General features: G+C 45.3%; 1 protein-coding gene across 1 annotated transcript in view; it reads right to left on the reverse strand.

The window, feature by feature from the left end:
- Positions 1–23,515, reverse strand: part of INSC (INSC spindle orientation adaptor protein) — a 72,843-nt gene that overhangs the window by 43,892 nt on the left and 5,436 nt on the right. The window contains exons 4-5 of the mRNA XM_061440715.1: positions 12,321–12,434; positions 6,125–6,250 (exon numbers count right to left, since the gene is read on the reverse strand). Of these exons, the coding sequence (XP_061296699.1) occupies positions 6,125–6,250; positions 12,321–12,434 (240 nt within the window). The remainder of the gene's footprint in view (positions 1–6,124; positions 6,251–12,320; positions 12,435–23,515) is intronic.

The raw sequence follows: 23,515 nt of genomic DNA on the forward strand, positions 1-23,515 counted from the left end.
CCCCAGGAAATGGGATGAGGGAGCTGCGTGGAGACAGGCAGCAGTGTCCCCATCCCTCATTACTGATGGATCTCTTCTTAGACTTGAAGTTGAGCCCTCCTTCCCTCCCCGCTGTTCATCTTTAATTTCTCCATCGATTTTCATTAAACTCTCTTCTTGGCTCCAACACAGGATGAACTCCTTATTTGAAAAAATGAAATAAGAGGGAGAGGGGAATAAAAGAAATCTCTTTCGAAAGTAAGATTGTCTCTGGTATCACGGCTGGAAGAGGCAATTACCAGAACTCTCTCGGAGGTTGTCCCGGGCCATTTGAGCATTAGGCTTGGACAGACCCCTATGGCCCTCGACTCTAGGTTCCGGCCCCACAGCCCCAGCCCCTCACCTGGACCCCAGGCCCCAGTCTGGCTCTAGTCCCCACCCACCTCCAACCCCATCCTGGCCCCTAGCCCTGTCCAACCCTGGCCTCTGCACCAGCAGTGCCCTGACCATCTCATGAGCCAATCAGAACACTGGAAGTCTGCCAGGGTCACTGTCAAACCCCAGGACTCAGGATTTCTGGTCGTGTTACAGGGTTTCCCCAGACTAACCCCAAAAAGTGAAGACAAACAGGCCAGGAAAGAAGGAAGGGACACAGACAAAGGCGAGTTCTGCCTCCACACAGGCCCCACCCACACTGCTGCATCACCTCACCATGGCAACCCCATAAAGAGGAAACGGAGGTTCAGAGAGGAATCACTTGCTCTCTAGCCCCCTTGCAGCTTCCCCACAGACTGGCAGTCCTCCCCTTGGTGATGCCAGTCCACCGTCCCAGCTCTAATCCTCCCCAGTGCTGCCCTGACCAGTCCAGGTGGGCTGGGTCACCTGATGATCAGACGGAGCTGGGTCCATCTGTTCTCACCGGGTTGTGTGGGTCTGGGGTCCTCACTCTCTCTTTGGGCCTCATTTTCTTTATCCCATCTTCTCCAAAGTGAGTCCCAGAAAACGCTGCCTTCTCTTCTGGGCTTCCCCAATTCACTGAGCTCCTAAAAGACTCAGAGCCCCACTGGCCTAGCTGTGGACTCCCTCTGCCGAGGCCGCGTTCCCCTGGCCTGCCTGGCGGCTCCGCCTCCGTCCTCTGGCCAGCCCCGCAGCCTCCTGCCGCTGCCAACACCAGCTCCCCGGGCACAGGTGAGGCCACTGGCCTGCGGCTTCTGACAGCCATGGGGCCGCCCCGTGGCCATCCCAGGTGGGAGGCAGGGAACACAGTTGCTTGTCTCTTCCTCCCAGAGCCCAGCACAGGGACTGGGGAGTGAGGGGTGACCGTCTGCTGAGGGCACACGGGAGGGAAGACAGACTTCCTGAAACCCGCTGCCCCAGGGGGAACAGGAGGAACCGGACCTCTGGAAAGAAAGAAGGGAGGCTTGGAAGACCCTTCAGACACCTCTGGAGAGGACTTTGCTCTGTCTTGACATCTTTCAGCTCCATACCCGCTCAGGAATTTCCATGCCTGCCCCCTTTTCCAGACCAATACCCAGAGCCTGGCTCCCTGGGAGCCACTGCCCTGAGGGCCAGCTCTTCCCAGGGTCACAGAATGTAAAGAACTGGGCTTTGGAAACCAGCCAGGCTTTGAATCAAAACTCCACATTCATGAGCTGAGTCTCAGTTTCCTCCCCTGTAAAGTGGAAAGGTTGTGGGGACTCGTGTTCCACACTTCTGCTCACAGTGCACGGGGCAGCATCTTTGGCCATGCTAGCGCTTCCTGCTGACAGGACAGCCTTCCCTTCTCCACCAGACCATCATTTCCCTGAGGCCACTGATGTCCAAAACCCCAGAAACTGGAATTACCTGTACCATAATCATAACAGCTACCATTTATTCAGTGCCTAGTGGGAGCCAGGAACCACACTGCTGTGCATCTATCCATCTCTGCTGGCCCTGGGAGGTAGATTTCATCGTGCACATTGATGGATGAAGACATTGCACCTCTGAGAAGTTAAGTAACTTGCCCAGGGAAATGTGTCCAAGTTCGTAGGTAGACAAGCCTGGATTTGCATCCAGAAGAGCCTGACTCTCAGAGGCCACAGTTTCCCCAGCACGCTGGACAGTTCACAACAAACGCAATGACAGAATGAGTTAGTAGCAGGATGAGATGGTGATGGACTGAGTGGGCGAGCAAGGAAGCAAGCGGCTTGAAAGTAAGTGAACGGCTGGATGACAGAGAAAGAAGAAGCAGGTGACTAAGTGAATCTATGGCCATGTGAATGCCTCAAGCCCGACGGAGCTCTAGCATCACACAGCAGGGCTGAGGATGGATGGGGCGTCTGGTGACCCGATAGACTCACACTCTGCCGGGGTCTGTGCGTGACTTAATGAACCGCTCCAAGGTTGGCGGGAAGGGGAGGGGGTGGGTAGCTGCAGACAAAGATGGATTTCACCAAATTTAGCGCGTTTCTTGTGGCAATTAATTACAGGAGCCTCAGGGAGGAGGTGAGGCCAGTAAATCAGGGGAGGCTGAGGCTGTGACATTATCTGAGGAAGGCATGAGCTGTGCCTAGTGAGTGGGCAGTGGGTGAGAGCCCCCGGGCACCTGCTCTCCACTTATGCCTCCACCCAGCCTGTTGTGCTAGGGCTTCTGCGATCCAGCCCATCCCCAGACTTCTTCACCTTCCACCCTAAACACAGACAGTGGCGACCTCACCGGAGCGTCTGAGGCCAGCACTTGGCACCCAGATCACAGAGTGTGAGAGGGACCTGGGGGAGGGGCAGGTGACCCAGGACCCCTGGGTGTCTCTAGAACTTCTCACAACTTTGGAAACAGTGTGATATGGAGGAAAAGAGCATGGACTTTGACCTCACACACTGGAGCTGAATCCTGGGTGGGCACGATGGTTCGCAACCCAGTCTGGCTCCGGCTCATCAGTGCATGTTCAGTTGCTCAGTCATGTCCAACTCTTTGTGATCCTGGATCAAATGAGGCCGTCGATTAGCTGTGTGCCCTTGAGCAAGTTGCTTCACTTCTCTGAGTCTTCCTTCCTTCTATAGATGACATGGATGATAATAGCACTGATAAGTTAATGATTAAGTGACACCATGAAAGGAGTGGTCTAGCCAAGTGCTTGCACAAACCAAGCACTCAATAAATGTTAATTATTGTCTTTTTCTGGAGAAGAAAATGGTACCCTTGCCTGGAAAATCCCATGGACGAAGGATTCTGGTAGGCTACAGTCCATGGAGTTGCAGAGTTGGACACGACTGAGCAACTTCATTTTCACTTTCATTGTCTTTTTAGCCACGGCCATGATGTCCTTATCACCTGATAGATTAGGGGTGGATAAACATTTTCTGTAGAGGGCCATGTGGTAAATATTTTTGACTGCATGTTCTCTTGCAATTATCCAACTATGCTGTTGTAGAGAAACCAGACATTTACAACACCTAAACAAAGGAGCCTGGCGGTGTTCCATTAAAACTTTATGGATCAAAAATTTGAACTTCACATAATTTTCACGTGACATAAAATGTTATTCCTCTCATATTTTTATAATCATTTAAAAATGACTTAACTCATGGGCTGTACATGCCAAAAACAACGGGCTGACTTCGGCCCACAGGTTGTAACTTGCCACCCCATGAACTAGAACATAAGCTCTAAGAGGACCAGGGTGGTCGTCTGTTTTGTTCACTGCTATACTCCCAGCACATAAAACAGTGCCTGGCAAACAGCAGACAGTTGATAGATGTTTGCTGAATGAATGAATTATGAGCTGTGTGATTCTGTGCAGATGTCACTTCATATTTCTGGGCCTCGGTTTCTTTATCTGTGTAATGGGTATGCTTGCACGTTCAAGGTAAGCATCAAATGAAACTAAGCTGTCCATGGAGACACTTGGCAAGCTCTGACTGCAGAGCTGTAGTTGCTGTTTCTGACCACAAGGGGGCTCCTTTCTGACAAGTCTCCGTCCTGCCCACTGCCTGGCACCGCATTGTTTCACAAGTATCTGTGTATGGAAACGAATCTGACCTGGAGGAGGAGAAAGCCCAGAGAGGGTGACTTTCTCCTGTGCCAGTTAGGGGAGGGAGAAGATTAGGACACTGGCCAGAAACAGCAAGGCGGTCTGGGTTTAGCTAAAGGAATTTTTTTGGGGGGTGTTCTCAGAGTATCTATTAAACCAGTGAGTCAATGATACTGACTGAGCATTAGGCAAGCAGACAGGATCCAAATCCTAGCTCCAAACTTACTCCGTGATTTTAGGTGAGTCACTTACACTGGCTGAGACAGTTCCTTTTCTTTAAGATGAAGATAGGAAGAGCGCTCACCTCGGGAGGTCCTGGGGCCTTAATGAAGGGCTGCATGTAAGGGGCTAGGTCAGCTCTGGCTGCTGAGTAACCCCTCCAGCACTGGGCACTCTCCTCACCCTTTTGCTTGGTGGGTTGGGGTCTGAGTCCCAGGCCAGCGGCCCACCTGGCCTGGGAAAGACACATTTTCGCCTTCTGGCTTGGGACCCTCACAGGAAGGTGGAAGGAAAAACTGCCCCCAGCCTTCCTGGCTGCACAGGCTTTCACTCTAAACAAAAAAGTTCTGCTGTTTTGCTTTCCCGGATTGAAGTTTTCCCGCTGCTCTGCAAACTCATAAGCCAAGAAATCCACTGCTTTTGGAGGACTGGTGAGTCCAGTCCCTTCTGCTTTCTTCCCTTCTTCTTTCTGCCAGCCAGCGTGAAAGAAGACAAGAAACAAACCCATTTGGCCATTTTCCACTCCCTAAGGAGGAAGATTTTACTGGAGAAGAGAGGATTATTCCCTGCATGAAGCTGGATGTGCTCAGTGAGTTTACTTCATGGAGTCTGTCTGTCTAGCCACTGCCTCGTCTCCTTTTTGCCACCTAAGCAAGCGCACACACAAAGGCTTCTGAACCCATGGGAAGGAAACACTCTGTCCAGAGGGCTGGCCTTCGCTCCTTCACCACTTTGCTGTATGACCCCAGACAAATGACTTGCCCATTCTGAGTCACAGCCTTCTCATCTGTGAAATGAGTAGATTGCCCATGAACACTCCATCTTCAGCTAAAAGCACCTCAGAGCCCATGACCCTGTGACTCTGTCCCACAACCTGAGCAGATTTGGAAAGAGGCAGGGTAGAATGTAAAACAACCATCCGTCTAGGAGTCCACACTAAAGTGAAAAGGCTGAGGGGAGGGTGGAGGTTTCCTGGGCAGCCAGGACCAGACTGTGGGGCAGGGATGCAGTGGAAAGGAAGCAGTTTGCTTGCCCCCTCCCCATTTAGACCAAGCTATGAGAACACACTCAAGGTACCTACCCCCAATCCTGCAGACATGGCATCTGTCACCAGGACATACCACGACTTTCTACCTCTCTTCCATAAAAATAATTTCAGCATCTTTTCTTGAAACATGATTGAAAAATCCCCAAGTGTCAGCCGTAGCCTCCCAACCCTCCTGCTAGAATCCCTGAGGAGCTGTCTGCAGGCTCGGGCCCACTCAGGCCAAGTGGGAGAAAGGCTCAGCCCTCCCACCTGGGCGGTGTGGGGGTGGGGAGGGGGTGGCTGAAACCCGTCATGTTGCCCTAGGTTGGCCTGGAGCCAGGTACCTGGGACTGCCATGTCACCCCACCCCTCCAACCCCAGACACCCCAGCAGTGGTGACCCGCCACACCCCTGGACTCAAGCCTTTCCCTTACCCCAAGCCCTCTTGGAGGGAAGCCCACCTGCCTACCCAGGCATCCACGCACACCCTGCTCCTGCCTATCCCGTCCCCTGAGAAATCTCTTCTCTTCATGCCAGGGACCTGCCACGAGAGGAGGACCAACCACCCTCAGCCTCGACGCCCCCTCCCCATCCGACTCGTCTGCCTCCTGCAGTGGTCCACCCTGGGACCTCCACCCAGGAAGTGCTGAGTGTCCCTCTGGGCCCTGCCTTCTCCAGCTGAGCTCCTCAGTCTCTGCCCCCTTCACATCTTCATCAGCCACAGTCAAGGTCACAGCAGCCCCACCTGAATGATGCTGGGGAAAGGAGGGACTCAGGGGACTTGCTCCAGGAAGAGGTCCAGATGTCCACCAAGAGGTCACTTTCCCCAGCCACCCACCCCCTCGGGGACCTCAGTCCCCATGCAGCCGGCCAGCTGCACTCTTACCTTCTCCAGCTGGTGGACACCCTCCTCCACGCAGCAGATGGAGGCCAGCGTGCGGAGGGCCTGGGGGTAGAGGCACCGGAGAGTGTCCTGCCGGCAGATCTTGAAGAGCGCGACGACCCCACCCTCCTGGCAAGGAAAAGAAAATGTCACGTGACCTCACCGTGTCACCTCTCCCGCGGCTGACTCGAGAAGGACTGACACCCCCTCACTCAGCTGGTGCGTTTTGGGGTCTGTAGGGCAGCAGAATAGCCACCCCCAAATATACCACTTTAGTCTAAGGATTGTCTTGAGCTGAAGGCAATTAAGAAGCAGATACAAAAAAAAAAAAAAAACATATCCGTTCTCCCCCTATTTGACTAAAAGCAGGACATAAATTTAAAAAGAGCGTTCTCCCTTTCCTCTCTACTAAGAAGGACAAGAGTTAATCACTGGAGACAACTTTAGACCCTTATTAGCCTGGATTCAGCACCAGAAGAAACTCATATAGCAAACTTCAGTCTTTAGCTACTATTGGTTTGCCATATACATGTCTTCCCACAGTTCGCCACCCCTAAAGACTCAAGGGGGCTTCCTTTGTTGCTCAGATGGTAAAGAATCTGCCTGTAATACAGGAGACCTGGGTTTGATCCCTGGGTTGGGAAGATCCCCTGGAGAAGGAAATGGCACCCCACTCCAGTAGTCTTGCCTGGAGAATTCCATGGACAGAGGAGCCTGGTGGGCTACAGTCCTTAGGGTCTCAAAGAGTTGGACAGGACGGAGCAACTAACACTTTCACTTTCAGAGACTCAAGGTTCTCTTCCTTTATCTTATAACATCTCTAAAAATGTATTGTTCCTTTGCTAAGATGCTACAGAAGCCCACGTTGTAACCAACCCTGTGGGTTACTCATCTCTGACAGTTCCCATGGGTAAGTGCAGTGCACACGCTAATAACTTTTTTTTCCTTTGTTAAACTGTCTTTTGTCAGCCTAATCTACAGGGCCCCAGCCAGAGAATCTAGAAAGGTCGTAGGAGCAAAAATCCCCCGCCCCCTCCCCCCGCCCAGCTCCTACACACACACACAGACACACACTCACATGTTCCCAAGCTCCCACACGTGCTGCAGTGAAATATCAGCTCCAGAAATAATGTCACCCTTGGAAATCTAAACTGGAGGGGAGGGGCCAGGGGAGGCACCTGTGCTGGGACCAGGGTCAACCCCAGTTATCACTGCTCCAGACGCCTGGCAACCCCCTCCCAGCAGCCGCCTGGGAACAAGCCTGGAGCTGTCAGAAATAAGTTCTAGAAACAAGCCCGAGGCAGATGGAGAGAGCTGAAACCGAGATGCCTCATGCTGGTTCTCACTATGCCAGCGACCACCTGTTACTTCTCAGATCGTCCCCACCACCACGGCAGGAACACAAAAAGGGGCTTTATTTACATCAATACTGAAATTTCTTTCCACTTTGGGGATGGGAAAAATGGAAGTCCAGATGGATGAAATAATCACACCTCCCTCCCTAATCCACATTGGTCCTGTTTTCACTCCTTCACTCCAGTTTGTAAAAGGAAAAAAAAATAAAACCCTTTAGAACTGATCAGCCCAGCTCTTGAGTGTGAACCTGTATTTTTCTCTTTGTGAGAGCAGTTCGTGGAAACTCCCTTACCTTGTGGTGACTTCCCAGGAGTCTGGGAGGATTTCTGAGAAGAGGCTGGGAGTGAAGCGCTCTCCCTAACTGGACAGATTAATTCTATAGAAATCACTGAAGCCACCTTGGCTCCCAGAGCAAAGTGAAAGAGCCAACAGATCACAACGGTGACTCACCACGTGCCCAGCAAACTGGTGGCAACCCTACTCTGGACGTCCACGTCCAGAGCAGAGGAAGCTGGCCGCCCCACATCTGGCTTTTCCCTGCTTCCCCCTCTTCCCTTCCCTGCGGGCTGCAGAGGTGCCAGTAGCAGGAAAGAATACATGAACAAGTGGTCTGCACCTGGTCCTGAGGAGCACTTGCCTTTAACTGCACCACTCCTGGCTCTAACTGAGCCCATCACGCTGTTTCCTAAACTGAGAAAGACATTACAGGAAGAAGGAGCTGGGTTCAGCAAAACTGCCATCCCATCAGATTTTTGAGAACTCTCTCAACAAAAACTATCCTATGCACCAAGCACTGTCGAGTGTCCTAGGGACGCAGGAAGGAGTAACTGAAAGCATAGTGTGTGAGCAACCAGAAACAGCAATGACCACCGCAGCCCAGCACAGCCCCATCGAAACCAGTCACCCCAGAACTCCCCTTCCCAGTACCCCACAAAGATAAGCTCCGAGCCCTTTGCAGTCTAAGAGTTTGGCAGCTATCACAGAAGGACCAAGACGAAAGTGTCCAGTTCTGGAGGAGTTCAGGATTTCTGATATTTTATAATTAGCTAAGACTGATCTTCAACTTCTATATTCCTACTTCCTTTTAGGATAGTTTATTTGGTGGGAAAAGGTCATATCTTAGGATGGGTAATTTTGTTCATGAAGCAAAAAATATTAATGGTTTATTATATGCCAGACCCTGGGCTGGGCACTGCCTCAGTCTCCATCAATAACGAGCTCATGGTCTGGCAGACATGTTAAAAGCAGGAAGAAATCTGGGTAGGGATGCACTGAAACGGGGATGGGGTACAGGGTTTAAAAAGCATGGAGCAGAAACTCCTGACACAATCTGGGGAGGGGGCGGGGTGGCTGTAGAAGTGTCAAAGAAAAGCACTCTGATTTTAAAGCCACATCATCATTTCACTAAATGTATGCTCTAGTATGGGCCAAGACACTCACCCCTCTGATTTCTTGCTCCACAGTCCTTTATCCCAGCCTGCCTACCTTCCCACGGCCCCTGGGACATCTGATAAGGGTTCCACACAAAGACCTTACTCAGAGAGTCACTGACATAAAATCAAATTACTCTTTAAAGTGAAAAGAAAAAACAAGAATCCTAAGGTCTCCCCAGCCTGCCTTGCTAGCTATTAATGACCTTCCACCAGATGTAAATATCTGTATACATATATGTTTACATAAGCATGCATATTTATACATGTATATATTTATATTTAATCATAGGTAGTATGAATATTCTTTATATATGTACAAAGATAGATAAAGTGATAGATAGTTACTTTTGGAGCAGACCATGAAGAAATGATGCCAAAGCATGAGAGGCTGAGAGCCAGGATCAACGTGGCAGCCTTCCTTTGGCTTGGGAGATGCCAGCTCCAGCATGACTATATCTAAGCCTTTGTACCCATTTGCATTGGATTCTCCTTACATCCTTTCCCAAGCCTGTGAAAAACGGTCTTCTTAGCATTTTTTGCTACTAGGAGAGGAAGAAGGAAATCCCGAACCCAGACTGAGAGGATTCTGGTTCAAATCGTACTTCTGCTGCTGGGTATCTTTGGTTTAAAATGGGGTGGGGACAACCGCATGACTCAGCTGTCAGAGGTGAAGCAGGTTGAGGTTGTGAAAGGGCTGAGCATGCAGTGAGGGTGGGCCTGGACCGCCAGGAGGGGGTCGGGCCACGAAAGTCACCCTGGTCAGAAGGGTGACTGACAGCCTCATGAAAGGTGTCCCAGAGGCTGGCGTGCGTGGCAGGGAGAAGAGGTAGGAAGTGAGATGGAGTCGTTGCGGGGACCACTCTGGAGCCCCCACCCACCAAGGACTGAAAAGCAGCATTCGGCTTCGAGTGGGACTTGGAGTCGCCTGAGCTTGCAGAATTGCAATGTTGGCTGGAGCTTGTTTAATTTTATAGAGAGCTCTGGGCTCAGAGCCCAGCTGTATAATGGCATGCATTATTCAGACAGGCTCAGGATAAGCTGTCATAAAGCTGGAGGAGGCCACTTGTAGGGTGTGTAGACTAGTGGAGGGGGAATAATAGAGGAGTTGGGCTGGGTGGGGGGAGTAATTTGACAACACACAGGGGAGTCTTCTGGGCTCTGCATTCAGGAAGGGATGGGACTTGCCACCAGTTCATAAGGAGGACTTGGTTTATTTCCTGGTTGTCAGAGGAACCCTAAGGGATGAGAGGATAGACCTCAAAGAGGTTGCCCAAACCATCTTATGGGCGCAGCTCAGAGGGATGAAGGACCTGAAGACAGACACCCTGGGCCCCCAAGGAGGTGAGTGAGGAAGGCCACTGGGGGGAGCTGCCCCACGTCTGTCACCAGATAGGGCACATTTCCTGAGCATCGAAGGTGAGGATGCTCTGCAGGGCATACCAGGGACTCCCAGCCCCTATGTCACTGTCAGGACTAGAAACCTAAAGATGATTCTGCTGGAGGCAGAAGATGAGACTCACCACTGAATCTTCTCTCTGCTTCAAACCTCTGTCTACTCACCACCACCGTCCCCCACCCCCCCCCCCACCCCCCAACCAAGGACTGGAGACAGAGGAAGGCTGAGATTAAGTCTCTGGAGTCAGCAGATCTAGTTAAAATCTCATCTGCATTCAGGGCACATAACCCTCTCTCTGAGTCTCTGTCCCCTTATCTTAAAAATGGGAATTATGATTGTAACACATCATTAGATTATCAGGAGGATCAGATGAGATGATGAAGGGAAAGCTAGCACAGTGTTTGACATATGGTAAGGATGCAGGAGATAATGAAGGCTGTAGAGAAGCGAGGAGGGCATGGGAGGAGGGGGTTGAGAAGGAGGAGGCAGGCAGGAGGAAAAAGAGAGAGCCTAGCTGCTGAGAGCAAGTTCAGAACAGCAAACAAGAGCATAGCTTCACTACCAAACAGCCAGGTTCAAATTCAGCTTGGTTACTTACTAGCAGAAATTTTTAAAGCTTCCCAGTGATGCTAATATGCATACAGGGTTGAGAACTTCTGAGTCACACTTTGGCCCAAGGAGCTGAAGGGCCAAAGACTGAACCAGAAGTCACCACTGCGGGCTTTTGGATCATGAATTCCAGGTTAGAGAGACTTGGGTTCTAATTCTGACTCCACTCTTTATCAGCTGTATGACCTTGAGTAAGCCTCTCAAGTCATTTCCTCAACCACAGATGAGGGAAAACAAGGTAACTACTTATTAGGATGGTCTTATGATTTAAAAGAAATAATGTTTGCAAGGCATTAAGCTCAGTGGAGAGCACACTCAAACATTTGCTATTGAGGTACCATATAATCCACTTCTCCCCTGAGCAAAGTTGACATTTACCCTGCTCTTCCAGATTTCTATAAAGGCTTAGAGCAGTTATTTCTGAGAGTAGCCATGCCTCAGAAACACCTGAAAAGCTTTTAAATTTTTTTATTAATTTATTTAATTGGAGGATAATTACTTTATAATATTGTGATGGTTTTTGCCATATATCAACATGAATCAGCCACATGTATATACATGTGTCCCGCCCATCCTGAACCTCCCTCCCACCTCTCTCCCCACCCTAGCCCTCTGGGTTGTCCTAGAGAGATTCCTTAAAAACTGGGGATAGAATTGTAGAGCTTTTTAAAATGTGGATTCCTAGGTCTTACCGCAGGACCTTGATAAACCTTGGGTGGGGCAAACCGGCTATTTTCCAAAAACTCCCTGAGGGGTTGTGATGCCCAGTGAGGACTGAGAACCACCAAGCTCAAGCATCTTCTTGTGACTGACATCTGAAGTTTATTAGAGGACATAACTGCTTCCAGTTGGATCATCATTCTATCCCCAATGGTGATGCCATTTCTCAAGGGAAAGAACGAAAGAAATAATGGAGGGACGGAGGGAAAGAGGGAGGGGGAAAAAAGGAAAGAAGGAAGAGGGAGGGAGCAAGGAGGTGGAGAAGGAAGGAAGGAAGAAAGGAGGAAAGGAAGAAAGAAAAGGCAAAGATAAAACAAAGACCTTAGTGAGGTCCTAGGGCTACCGATTGCCTACCACTGCTCTAAGCATTTGAGTCTCAAGTTCAGGGGCAAATTGACCGTGAGTCTAATGAATTACAGCGCCCATGGTAACTGAAAAAAAAAAAAAAAAACACAGTCTTTCTCAATTTTGTCTTTTCCTCATGCAGTATTTCAGTGACAGCGGGCATTTTTAAGATCCAGCCAAGAACCTAAGTTGGAAGATATGATTGGTTTGGATTTGTTAAGATATGTGAAGATGGGGGAGGAGAGTTGATACTTAGAGCAGAAAACAGCTGTCCCCACCAAACTAGCTTCCTCACACTCTCCTGAGGCCTGTCACCCTGGCCCCCAACCATGACGCTCACCTTAGCTATGATGCGGCACAAGGGAGCCCCCTCCTGGGTCAGGCTGAACAGGTTCCCCGTGGTGGACTCTGTGGTGTAGATATTGTCCGAGGCATCGATTTTTCTCACCAGTGCCTAAGAAAAGAGAGCGAAGTCTGATGGTTACTCACTCATCTACCCTCTGCGCATCTTCCTTAATGGAATACCAGTAGGTCCACACTCCTAAGGGCCCCCTGAAATTTGTAATCCCGCCCCTTCTCTACTACCCCACGACAGGGGTGATGAGGTTCTAACTTTTGAAGACATGAATCAGGATGAGGTCTGAGCTATGTTTGAGAAACAGCCCCTCTGGGGCAGAGACAATCAATGCACTCTGCTTCAGTCAATCAGAAAATCAGCTTTCATCACTGATAGTCTCAGCAAGTACCTTTTTGCTATTCTACTGGCTCCTAACGAGAACAGAAACCATTGGTTAAATAAACTATCAAGTTGCAAATCAATGGATTGCTACACAGATGACCAAAGAAGCTGCTCAGTTCGAATGTCCGTAAGCTCATGCAAAGTCCAGCTGGATGATGGGTTCAGGAGTTGAGTCAAAAGAAGCGTTCTTCTCTGCAGTAGCTTCCTGCTACTTCCTGCTACAAGGGGACACCTGCCTTAGGTGTCAGCCAGGCCAACAGAGCAACCTAGGGTCCTGTCAAAGAGGCGGTCACTCAGTGAGAACGCCACTGGTTAAGGCTGAAGGGTCTAGGGCTGGTGGTGAGAGGGCTGGGAATGATTAAGCACAGGACCCCAGGAGACTCAGGAAGAGGAGCAAATGGAGAATTCATCAACAAATGAGATATGGAGATTATTCCTAGTAGAGTTTAGCTTATTTCTGGGAAAAAGCTTTTCATGTAACCTGAAACCACTTCATAATCAGTCATTTGTTTTGAAGCATGTGGTTCATCAATTATAAATGACTCCTACCTGCTAATTAATGTTCATTGCTCGAGTTTCTCCTGGGAGGTGTGGAGGCAGAGACTGGGGAGACTTGCCTTTGGGGTCCTCATGGGAGAAAGTAGGACTTCTGGGAAGCCACTTGTACAGTTTCAGTTGCTGTGTTAGTTTTAAAATATTAAAATAGGCTTGTTTCTAATTAACCCTGGTGTTACGGAAAAGACACATAGGAAATCAAGAGATCCAATTTCCAGTGCAGGCTTGCCTTTTTTAACACACTATACTGATGAGAAGTATGTAAAGTATGTATAGGGTTAAAAGCATGGACTCTGGAGCCAAACTGCCTGGGTTCAAATCCTGGCTTTGCCACTTCTAAGTGCCCTAGAGATAATTCAACCCTTTCATACCTCGGCTTCCTCATGTGTAAGACGGTGGAAATAACAGTGTCCATCTCTTCTGGTGGTTCTACCCATCTCTTAAAGTTGCTCATATATATAAAGAACTTATAAAGGTATCTGGTATACAGAAGCAAAATAGAATTCTTAGGAGTTATTATCTTGTGATATTGGGCAGCTGAGACAAACAACCTAGGCCTCAATTTCCCTATTTGTAAAATTATTTAAATTAAATGGGCTTGAAGCTCAAGGTAAATAGCTCTTCCCTTTTTCTTCTTTATTCAAACTCAGAATGCTTCACACATAGCAATATGCTAATCTTCTACATACACCAGTCTAAGATTAAGTGTGTAATTAATCTGTCGACACATTAAACATAAAAATTATTTCCTAAGATTGGGTAGATGCGTCTTGTAAGATATCTAACAAAAGGTAAAATTAATAACCAGGATTTGCACTGCAAATCTCTGTAGCAAATGTACTTCTTAGACTCATTCCCCATCGTTAGCACAAGCAGTTATGTAAGTGCTATTGGGTCTAGCATGAAAATGCACGTTTCATATATTGGGGTCCTGTACCTAAATCAGAATTACCTAATGTTCCTGATTAGTGTTTGTACTCGCAGTAGATAACATTATGTTAAATTATTCAAAACTAATGTCTTTGGCAATCATCTGCTGCTATTAGACCATTTATGTCTGAGGAAAATTTCTTATCCATGTTTATAGTCACACCTCAGCTCTGTCTCAGTGAGTCAGCTCTCTGACAATGAAAAGTTGTAAGCATCCTTTTCACAAGAATAAATTTGGAAAGATAAGAGATCAAAGGCTCTACTGAATCATCAAGGCTCTGAGTATTGAATGTGTCAGAGCTGGAAGGCGTCAGAGCCAGAAGAGCTCTCAAAAGTTTTGTGCAAGATTTCCTTCCGAGCTGAGAAAAACTGAGACACAGAAATCTGACCAAGGTTAATTACACTTGTGGTACATGATAGAGTTAGACCTTATCCCCTGTGAATGTGACTTCCTACTTGCCAAAGTCAGTGAATCCATGTCCCCCAGTGCCAGCAGGATCTCCTGGGCACTAGAGATGGAAGTCTCAAGATAAGGAGAAAATCCAGCCTCATGAGCAGCTCTTACCAAACTGCAGCACTGTACTCCTCCCTGGCTTCCATTAGCATCTACAGTGCTCTACGCTGTGACGGCCTGAGCTTCTCCGTGCAGCAGGCAGAGCTGACTGAAAGCCCCACCAGCTGCCCTGTTAGACCCCCCACCGTGTTCCAGCAGGGGGCACATAGCCCCATGAGCTACTCCCAGCCGTGACTCAGCACAGCAGGGGCTCCACTGCGAACCCAAGACTGCCAGCAGGGAACTTCACTAACAGGTGACTTGAGCTTGAAAATTCCAGCTCTTCCTATTCAATTCGTCCATCTCCATTTTCTTTCTCAGCTGTCAGACTTGCAGTTTTCCCACTGCCTCCTCCTGCTTCCTTCCCTTTATCTTTCATAGACGTTTCTTATCAAATCCTATCTTGGTGTCAGTTTCAAACCAACACAGTCTACAAAATCAAGTTTTTTCAAGTAATCGAGGAGGAAAGAGATGTTTCAAAAATATGCTTCAGCCTCTCATGAGAAGAGTGGTGAAACAATGAAAACAAGATAAAGAAAGACAGACCGATTAAACTGAATGATAGAATTTTTTAAGACAGATTAGGCAGATATGAAACAAAAATGAAGATCTTGAAGAACAAGATAGAGATTTTTTTTAAGTGTTTAGGAGATGCATACAATATAACTACCCTAAATAAAAAATGTAAAAAGGGGGGTATATTTTTAATTGTTTGTCCATCAGAAAGAGTGACTACAGTCCAGTGAAATTTATTAGGAGGAGTAAACTCTCAAAAATCAGCCTGGAATAAGTTTCTCAGATGGAGAAAGGAAATATCGTGAAGCCTCATTCAAAGGTTCAGAGAGAGACTCCATAGATACAGTTAGGGCAGCCAAGCCATGCAAAGGGATGACATAAACACAAGTAGATTAAAGATGGCCACAAATTCTTTTCTACTCCTCCTATAAAGAGGTGGGTTCTAATGTCCCTGCCTTTCGAATCTGGGCTGGTCTTCGTACCTTTCTTGACCAACAGAAGGCAGCACGTGGTAGAAGTAACATTTCAGGATTTCCAATGCTAGGTCATCAGAAACTCTGATGCTGCCACTCAGGCTTCTTGGAACATTCTTTTCAGAGTCCTAAGCTACCAGGTAAGAAGTTTAATGGGGCTTCCCAGGTGGCACAGTGGTAAAGAATCTGCCTGGCAATGCAGGAGACATGGTTCTGATCCCTGGCTACAGTCCATGAAGTCACAAAGAGTCAGACTCGACTGAGCAACTGAGCGCACAAAAAGTCTGATAACTCTGAGACTGTCATGCTAGAGATGCTGTGTGCCATGTGTTGGGTCCCTGATCAATACTTTCAACTGAGACCAGCTTTTCAACCGTCTCCTCCAAAGCACCATATGCATGAGGAACCTTTCTAAGATTCGCTGAACCATTAGGCAGCTGAATATCCCCAAGTGACCTCTATCTATGGCACAAGGAGCAGAAAAATTACTCAGCCAAGCTCAAAATTCTTGACCCTTAAAATTGTGAGATGTAAATAAAATTGTTGTTGGGGTTGTTTGTTATGTGTTAATAGAGTTCTGGAACACAGGAGAAAAGTACAGACATCAGCACAAAATAGTCAAAGGATCATGAGATAAATTGCAAGGGAAAATGTTTTAAAATAAATAAATAGTTATTACTGCCTGTGCCCAAGAGAGCATTTTGAGAAATGCATGAATTAGGGCTTGAAGAAAGGCACAGAAAGACTGGACATGTTAAACAGGAGACAGGCGAAATAATAACTGAATTCAGGCTTGGATTAGCTAGTGGTCTATTGGGAAAATATCTCCTAGGTGTAATTATCCAGTTTAGAGAGACAAAAAAATGGATAAGATCACTTAAATCCAGAGGTCTGGGGCAGATTTATTTTTCACAATAAGGGAAATCCTAAAATCTAAAAGAGTATTTTTAGAAACAAAAGAATGTGCCAGAAAGGAAAGAGAAGTGAAAGCAGAAACACTGCTCAGATCCAACAAATAGTGTTCATTCTATGAATTAAGTAAGGAAAGAGACCCACATGAGAAGCAGGGCAAATGGTAAGGAAATCAATGAGTCTTCCTGAAATGAGTTGGGGATTAACAGAGGACAGAGAAAACTGAATTAGACATAATTCATTACTGGGGGAAAAAAAAATAAAGATGTAGCAGAAAAATGTTATTTAAGACTAAAATATTCAAAAGCTTTGGGAAGACAATGTTCTGAGAAGCACAGGGCAGAAGGAAGGTTCTGACTAGGCCCATAGGCACCAAGCTTCAGGAGCATCACAAGAAAACCCTGCCAAGATGACAGGGTCTTAAGGCTGAAGCGATTCTCAGCAAGAGGCAGAGACAATGGCCATCATATTATAGAACTAGGGTGTCTGTATATCCTATGTCATTTTTTTTCTCATTTAGCCCTAAAAGAACTTTTTAAAATATATGTCCCCCTATAAATTTTTAATTTGACAGGTAAGTTTTTCATCATAACTTTAAAGAACAAATTTGGAAATGATATGATTTCCAGCAGACTATAAATAGTGACATAAAATAAAATGACTGCATTACTGTTTTAGATGTATTCCATGAAATCTACATACCAAAACTTGATACCATCATCATGTTTAAAAATACATGAGTAATCTCTTTAACATGGGACCATTTGCATCTTTTCATTTTAAAATTTACATTCTTATTCCATTTCTCCCTCAGAATTTTATCTTAATGTAATACATTTAAGTTTCAAATAATTTTACTAATCACCATTATCAGGCTTATAATTGAAATTTGAAATCTTCTATTATTTCTTTGACTATAAGGCTCCAAGTGTTTAAAAATAATCTCTTCTTAGTTGAACTAGTGTTACAGTTATCATCAGTACAATTGGTCAATACAACATAGATTATAAATTTTGAAAAATAATTATAAATCATAAAAATTAAAATTTTATCATAACTATATCTCCTAATGAGATAAATAAGGCTTTGCAAACATTTTAGGCTTTCTAACTTATTTATCCATGACTAAATATTGACTTAATGATATAAATCCTGAAAAATCTTGTTTCTATAAATCAAATGAAAAGAAGAATGGGAGGAGTTTGTATAGACAAGTTGTTCACCCTTTGAGCACATTCTGAGCTATGTAGTCACTCAGTGATCTATCATCAAACACTATTTTTTAATGATCTGCCAGCTGATAATGCATATAAATTTGTAGAAGCAAAAATTGGAAACCATTTGACTTGCAAAAGTATTTCTTACCCAATCATTAGATTCATTCATTCACTTATCTCAATTTCTGGGAAGAAATCCAGAAGTACTTTACCAAGACATATGAAATAACTCTTAATTATACCCACTACTCCTTCAACTCCTTCACTTAGAGCACCTTGGATTATCCAAATTATTCAGAGAGGATTAAGAAAATCAAAATATTATTAATTTCATCACCAATACAATTTTAATCAAATATTTTTGTGTGTTTCAAATATGTTTTATAAAAAGCTTGAATCTGCAGCTTTTGTATATTTAATTTATGGAAAATACCCACCCTATGACCTAACTGGCAAAGACTGTTTTTAAGCCAACCCAATCAGCCAAGTCAACTTAGCTTTTTCTCAATATAGACCTGACTTCATTTTTAATTAAAAAATTTTAATATGTGTTCCAAGAAATGCTAAAAATGCTGACAAATAATTATGGAAATCATTTTATAAGGGAAAATGCTAAAAACTGCCAATATTAAAATAATATAGACTTAAAATAAAATTTGATTTAGTTGTATATGTTCTAAAGCCAAGATGAAACAATCTATTAAACTTTTCAAAATGCAAAGTAATACATAGCTTACACTGTAAATTAATTATAAATCTGGAAATATAAAAGGCACTGTATTCCTTCAGTAAATAGATGTGTTTGTGTATTGAACTTTTTGTGTTTATTTCAAGGAATAATTAAATAAGATCTGAGAATAAAAATATCATTTGACTATTTTTAGTAGCTCTTATGATCAATTTTCCCTATGTGTTTAAAGAAGAAGAAAAGTATTTATACTTAAATCTAATTAGTCCCGCTGCCAGAAATTAATTATATCTCTTGCTAACAGTAAGTAGAAATTAGTGTAAATATCTCACAAAGTGTTTAGACAAAATAGTCTAACTGGTGCCTTAAATAATATGCATCAAATCTGAATAGGAAAACCATGCAAAACTTGATTCTGTGAATTTTATCCAGTATATCTCGAAAAATGTGGTCTTTCTCAAAAATATTTCAATTACATTTAAAAGAATCATTATCATTAAACTTTAAAGTCTTTGGTTCTTTAAAGATACTTTTCTTTCCAGCTAATGACATCTCTTCGGAGAAGGCAGTGGCACCCCACTCCAGTAGTCTTGCCTGGAAAATCCCATGGACAGAGGAGCCTGGTAGGCTGCAGTCCATGGGGTCGCTAAGAGTCGGACACAACTGAGCGTCATTTTTACTTTTCACTCTCATGCATTGGAGAAGGAAATGGCAACCCACTCCAGTGTTCTTGCCTGGAGAATCCCAGGGACGCGGGAGCCTGGTGGGCTGCTGTCTATGGGGTCTCACAGAGTCGAACACGACTGAAGCGACTCAGCAGCAGCAGCAATGACATCTCTTAGAGCTGAGCATAACACAGAGCTGAAAAGAACTGCTTGCATTTAAAAAGTTCCCCTAAATCCATTGTTAGTGTTTGATTTGCCCTACCTGTGCTATCTTTGCTTTGTCTACGGAGAATATCCCTCAAGAGCTCTGCACAATTTGAGAATAAATGGATAAGATGGGCTTCCCTGGTGGCTCAGACTGTAAAGAATCTGCCTACAATGCAGGAGACCAGGGTTCGATCCCTGGATCAGGAAGATTCCCTGGAGAAGGAAATAGCAACCAACTCCAGTGTTCATGCCTGGAGAAGTCTATGGACAGAGGAGCCTAGCGGGCTACAGTTCATGGAGATGCAACGAGTTGGACATGACTCAGTGACTCGCACACATACACACACACTCTACCATTCTACCACACTTCTAGATTCAGAAAATTCCCACACTGGGAAAAATACACAATTTATAATGCTTTTCTCAACAGAAATATTTAAAACATGGAAATGCATGGAAGCCTAAAGATCTACGGTTCATGAATATAGGTTTCTTTTTTGTTTGTTCTCCTCACTCCCCCTCCAAGGTTTTTGCTAAAAAGTGGGGGTGGGGGGGTGGCAATGCACTATAAGTTTTGGGATGAGTGAGGAGTATGCCTTTCTTTCAGAAAATAACAGAAGAGCTACTAAAAACGACGTATCATTGGGTTGTCTTTAAAAAAGAAAACAAATGAAAATTGAAGATCTAGAAATTGATGTCCTTAAAAATACGTGTGCTTGCACTTCTCCTAGGAAATCTTTGGGAACACAGAGGATGCAATGCATCCGAAGTGGTAGATCCCAGGTTCAAGCAGTCCAAATCAATGCAGCCTGGAGTGGCAGAAACACAACGTTTACAGGAGAGCCTGAAATTCACAAATGTTGAAAACACTGCGGGGAAGAATACAAATCGAGCAAGTCCTTGAGGAGGAATTACAAATACCTGGCTTTGCTACGAAGAAGAAATATATCACATACCCGTCCATGAAAAAGGAGACATTTTTCTCCCAAATATGGTAACCATCACATCACGATTAACCTGTGGTTTCTCATTTCCTCCAGTGAATGTATGTTCAGGAATCCTTGTGGACTATGGACAACTGAAATAGTCATCCTGTTGCATATGCAACCAAGACGGTACCTGTCATCCACCCTCTTTCTCTCAACCACAAATGAGTGCCTATTAAGGTCTCTGGCAACCCTAAAGAGAGTCTTGGGACTACATGTTGACTGGAATTCCCACCCTAACGGTTGTTAGGGTTGATTGGCCTGTGTTAACTTTCTGTGAGTACAGCAGCAATGCTATGATAATACAGTGTATGCAAGGTACCAACTCTTTGGGTCCTTTCAAGTATCATGGGGAAAGACCAGTATAAATCAAAAAGCCCTGAAGAAATCCTTCCTATTTCTGGGGAAACAGCCTGGGCTGTAGTTACCCAGGGAAACATAATTTCACACACACACACACACACACACTGGGATGAGACCCTCCTGACTAGGATGAGCTGAATAAGAAAATTAAGGAGAATCCTATTAATCTAAGAACTGGGGGCTTTGAATTATTGCTAAGAGTAAAAGGATTCAGCTTTCAGGTTTTTTTTTTTTTCTTTCACTTTATTCTTTCTCAGGGAACTTTAAAATGAGATAGAAGACCATTTAAAAATTTTGAACATCCTGATAGTTCTCCTCCTGGCAGTTATGTTTGGATTACCTTTACCTTGCTGTTGAATTGCCCTGCAGCCTCTGATTATCTGTATTAGGTACCATAGCTGAGCAAAATCTGAGAGTGGGAAAAAGAACAGGAAAGCAAATTATAACCTTTAGTTACAAAATCTCCTTAGAGTCAATTTAAGGAATGTAGTATTTTGAGTCATTTCCAAGTTTAAATTGCCCACTGGGATTCCAGAAGGATCTACAAAGGAGTAGAGTTTGTTATGGCGCGGGGGGGGGGAAGCAGGGTGGATAGCTTCCTGAAGGTGGGAAAAGATGGCTTCATAGGGAGCTGACCTCCTCTTCCAAAGGGCCCAGCCATACCCTTGCCTGACCACACGTGGATGGATGAGTTCAGTAAGGTTACAGGACAAGAACTGTGAACACTCAGGAGTGATGCTTGGTCTCCAGTCCTCCTGCTCTGCTAGGGAGGGTTCAGCAACACCACGTCTGCTGGCCTCACTCCCCACACCTCTATGTCACTTGCCAAGAGGGTAGGGATGCATTAGTGAGTTTGGAAGAAGGAACCAGGTATACTCAGCTTAGCACCTGCCTCTCTTCTCTTAGGAAGCGTCCCTCTGACCTGACCTTTGCCACAAGATAGGTACTTGTGCCCCAGGTGCGGTCTGAGGTTGCCCAGGTCTGCCTGGCACTGGGAGGGGAAACTTAGGGGCGAGATGAAGTTTTAAGTTCATGCAGCCACAGAGTCAGAGATAAACTCACGAACCAGTTCTACTAGAATAAAGGTGATATTTTAAACTAAAATAAATATTGATTGATGGGATGAATATAAAACATCTATCCACATGAGGCTGAGTCAAGAAATTCAAAAGTACAGGTGAGAGGTGATTTATTCAATAGAGTCCCCTAGAAGTCGTCTTCAAGTAAATCAACCTCTGTTAAGTCTCTTCCGCTTACCTCCCACACAGCTAATCCTTTAAGCCAAGAAAGTCTAATCCTTAATACTCATTAATTTTCCATTGGTGACTCCTAACAGGTAAGCCTTAAATTTCTATGCCCACCAAGTAGTTAAATTATCTCAAGAAATAGTAATTAGGTGATTAGGAGGCTCTTTTTAGCAAAGCCTGTTGTTAGCTTCTCTTAAGGTAGCTAGGTCTCTAGTGAGTAAAGCTACTGACACAATCAGAGGAGTACCACCCATAGTCCTGTGTTGTCTTATTTAATGCCGACAACAAGCCACTGTCGAGATGAGGAAACTGAGCAAAGTTAAGCAACTGGCTCAAAGTTTGCAGATCCAGTAAGCAGCACAGGATTTGAACCCTGATGCCTCCAAATGCTATGCTCATTTCACCACTCCACAAGGCTCACATTCATAGATGTATACGTTATCAAGATCGGAAGAAACCTTGCAAGTAATTAATCCAACCTCCACCTACTGCCAATACCCTTCCTGGCACGACTCAGTGATGGGAAGTTTCTAAAGCAGACCTTTTACTATGGGGCAGCCCTATTGCTTTACCAACTCCTTTTTTTCATGGAATGTCCTATAAATTCGCTTCCTCTCTTTGGAGGTAATACAGTGTCCATTCAAGATTAAGCGTCCCAGCTCCTCCACCTAGTCCCCACATATCTTAATCTTTGGCCCATTCTCATCCTTCCAGGGACCTCCCTGAACACAATCATTGGCAATAACACATCTAGAATCTGGAGCTTGACAGAACATTCCAGGACGGAGCAGACCAATGCAAAGTAGTGCTGGGTTATCACCGCCCTCCTTACAAGCACCATTCTACCGTGTATTGTAATTTGTGGTGGAAAGAGCACTGTTTCTCTGCTTTAGAGCCTACGTGGCTCCCTGGTGCACAAAGGGAATTTTCCCAAATTGCATTTCCTAAAAACCAGTATCCCAGAATAAGTGAATGGGTGCTTTAAGAATAAAAAAAGAGCTGTAACTATGTAAGTTTGGAACACACTGCTTAACATTCATGCATTAATAAATCTTTATTGGATGCCTACTGTGAGCAGATATTACATTAGTGAACAAAACAAACCAAATTCCGTGTTTATGCAAACTACAGTTCAGACAAGAAATACTATGAATATGTGAGGACCTTTAAGAAGACTCACAGTAGCATATCATAAGAGAAATCCTAATATAAAGAAATAAACTTAAGTTTAATTATGTCAAGATGATAAAGAATAACGAATCTGCCTACAATGCCAGAGATGTGGGTGTGATCCCTGGTTGGGAAGATCCCCTGAAGGAGAAAATGGCAACCCATTCCAGTATTCTTTCTTGGGAAATCCCACGGACAGAGGAGCCTGGCAGGGGCCCTCTGGGGGCCCATGGGGTCGCAAGAGTCAGACTCAACTTATCGACTAATAACAACGGCAAACATAGGATCCTGGTATAATTACTAACTTCTAGAGA

This window comes from Bos javanicus, chromosome 15, assembly GCF_032452875.1.
Source record: "Bos javanicus breed banteng chromosome 15, ARS-OSU_banteng_1.0, whole genome shotgun sequence".
NCBI lineage: Eukaryota > Metazoa > Chordata > Mammalia > Artiodactyla > Bovidae > Bos > Bos javanicus.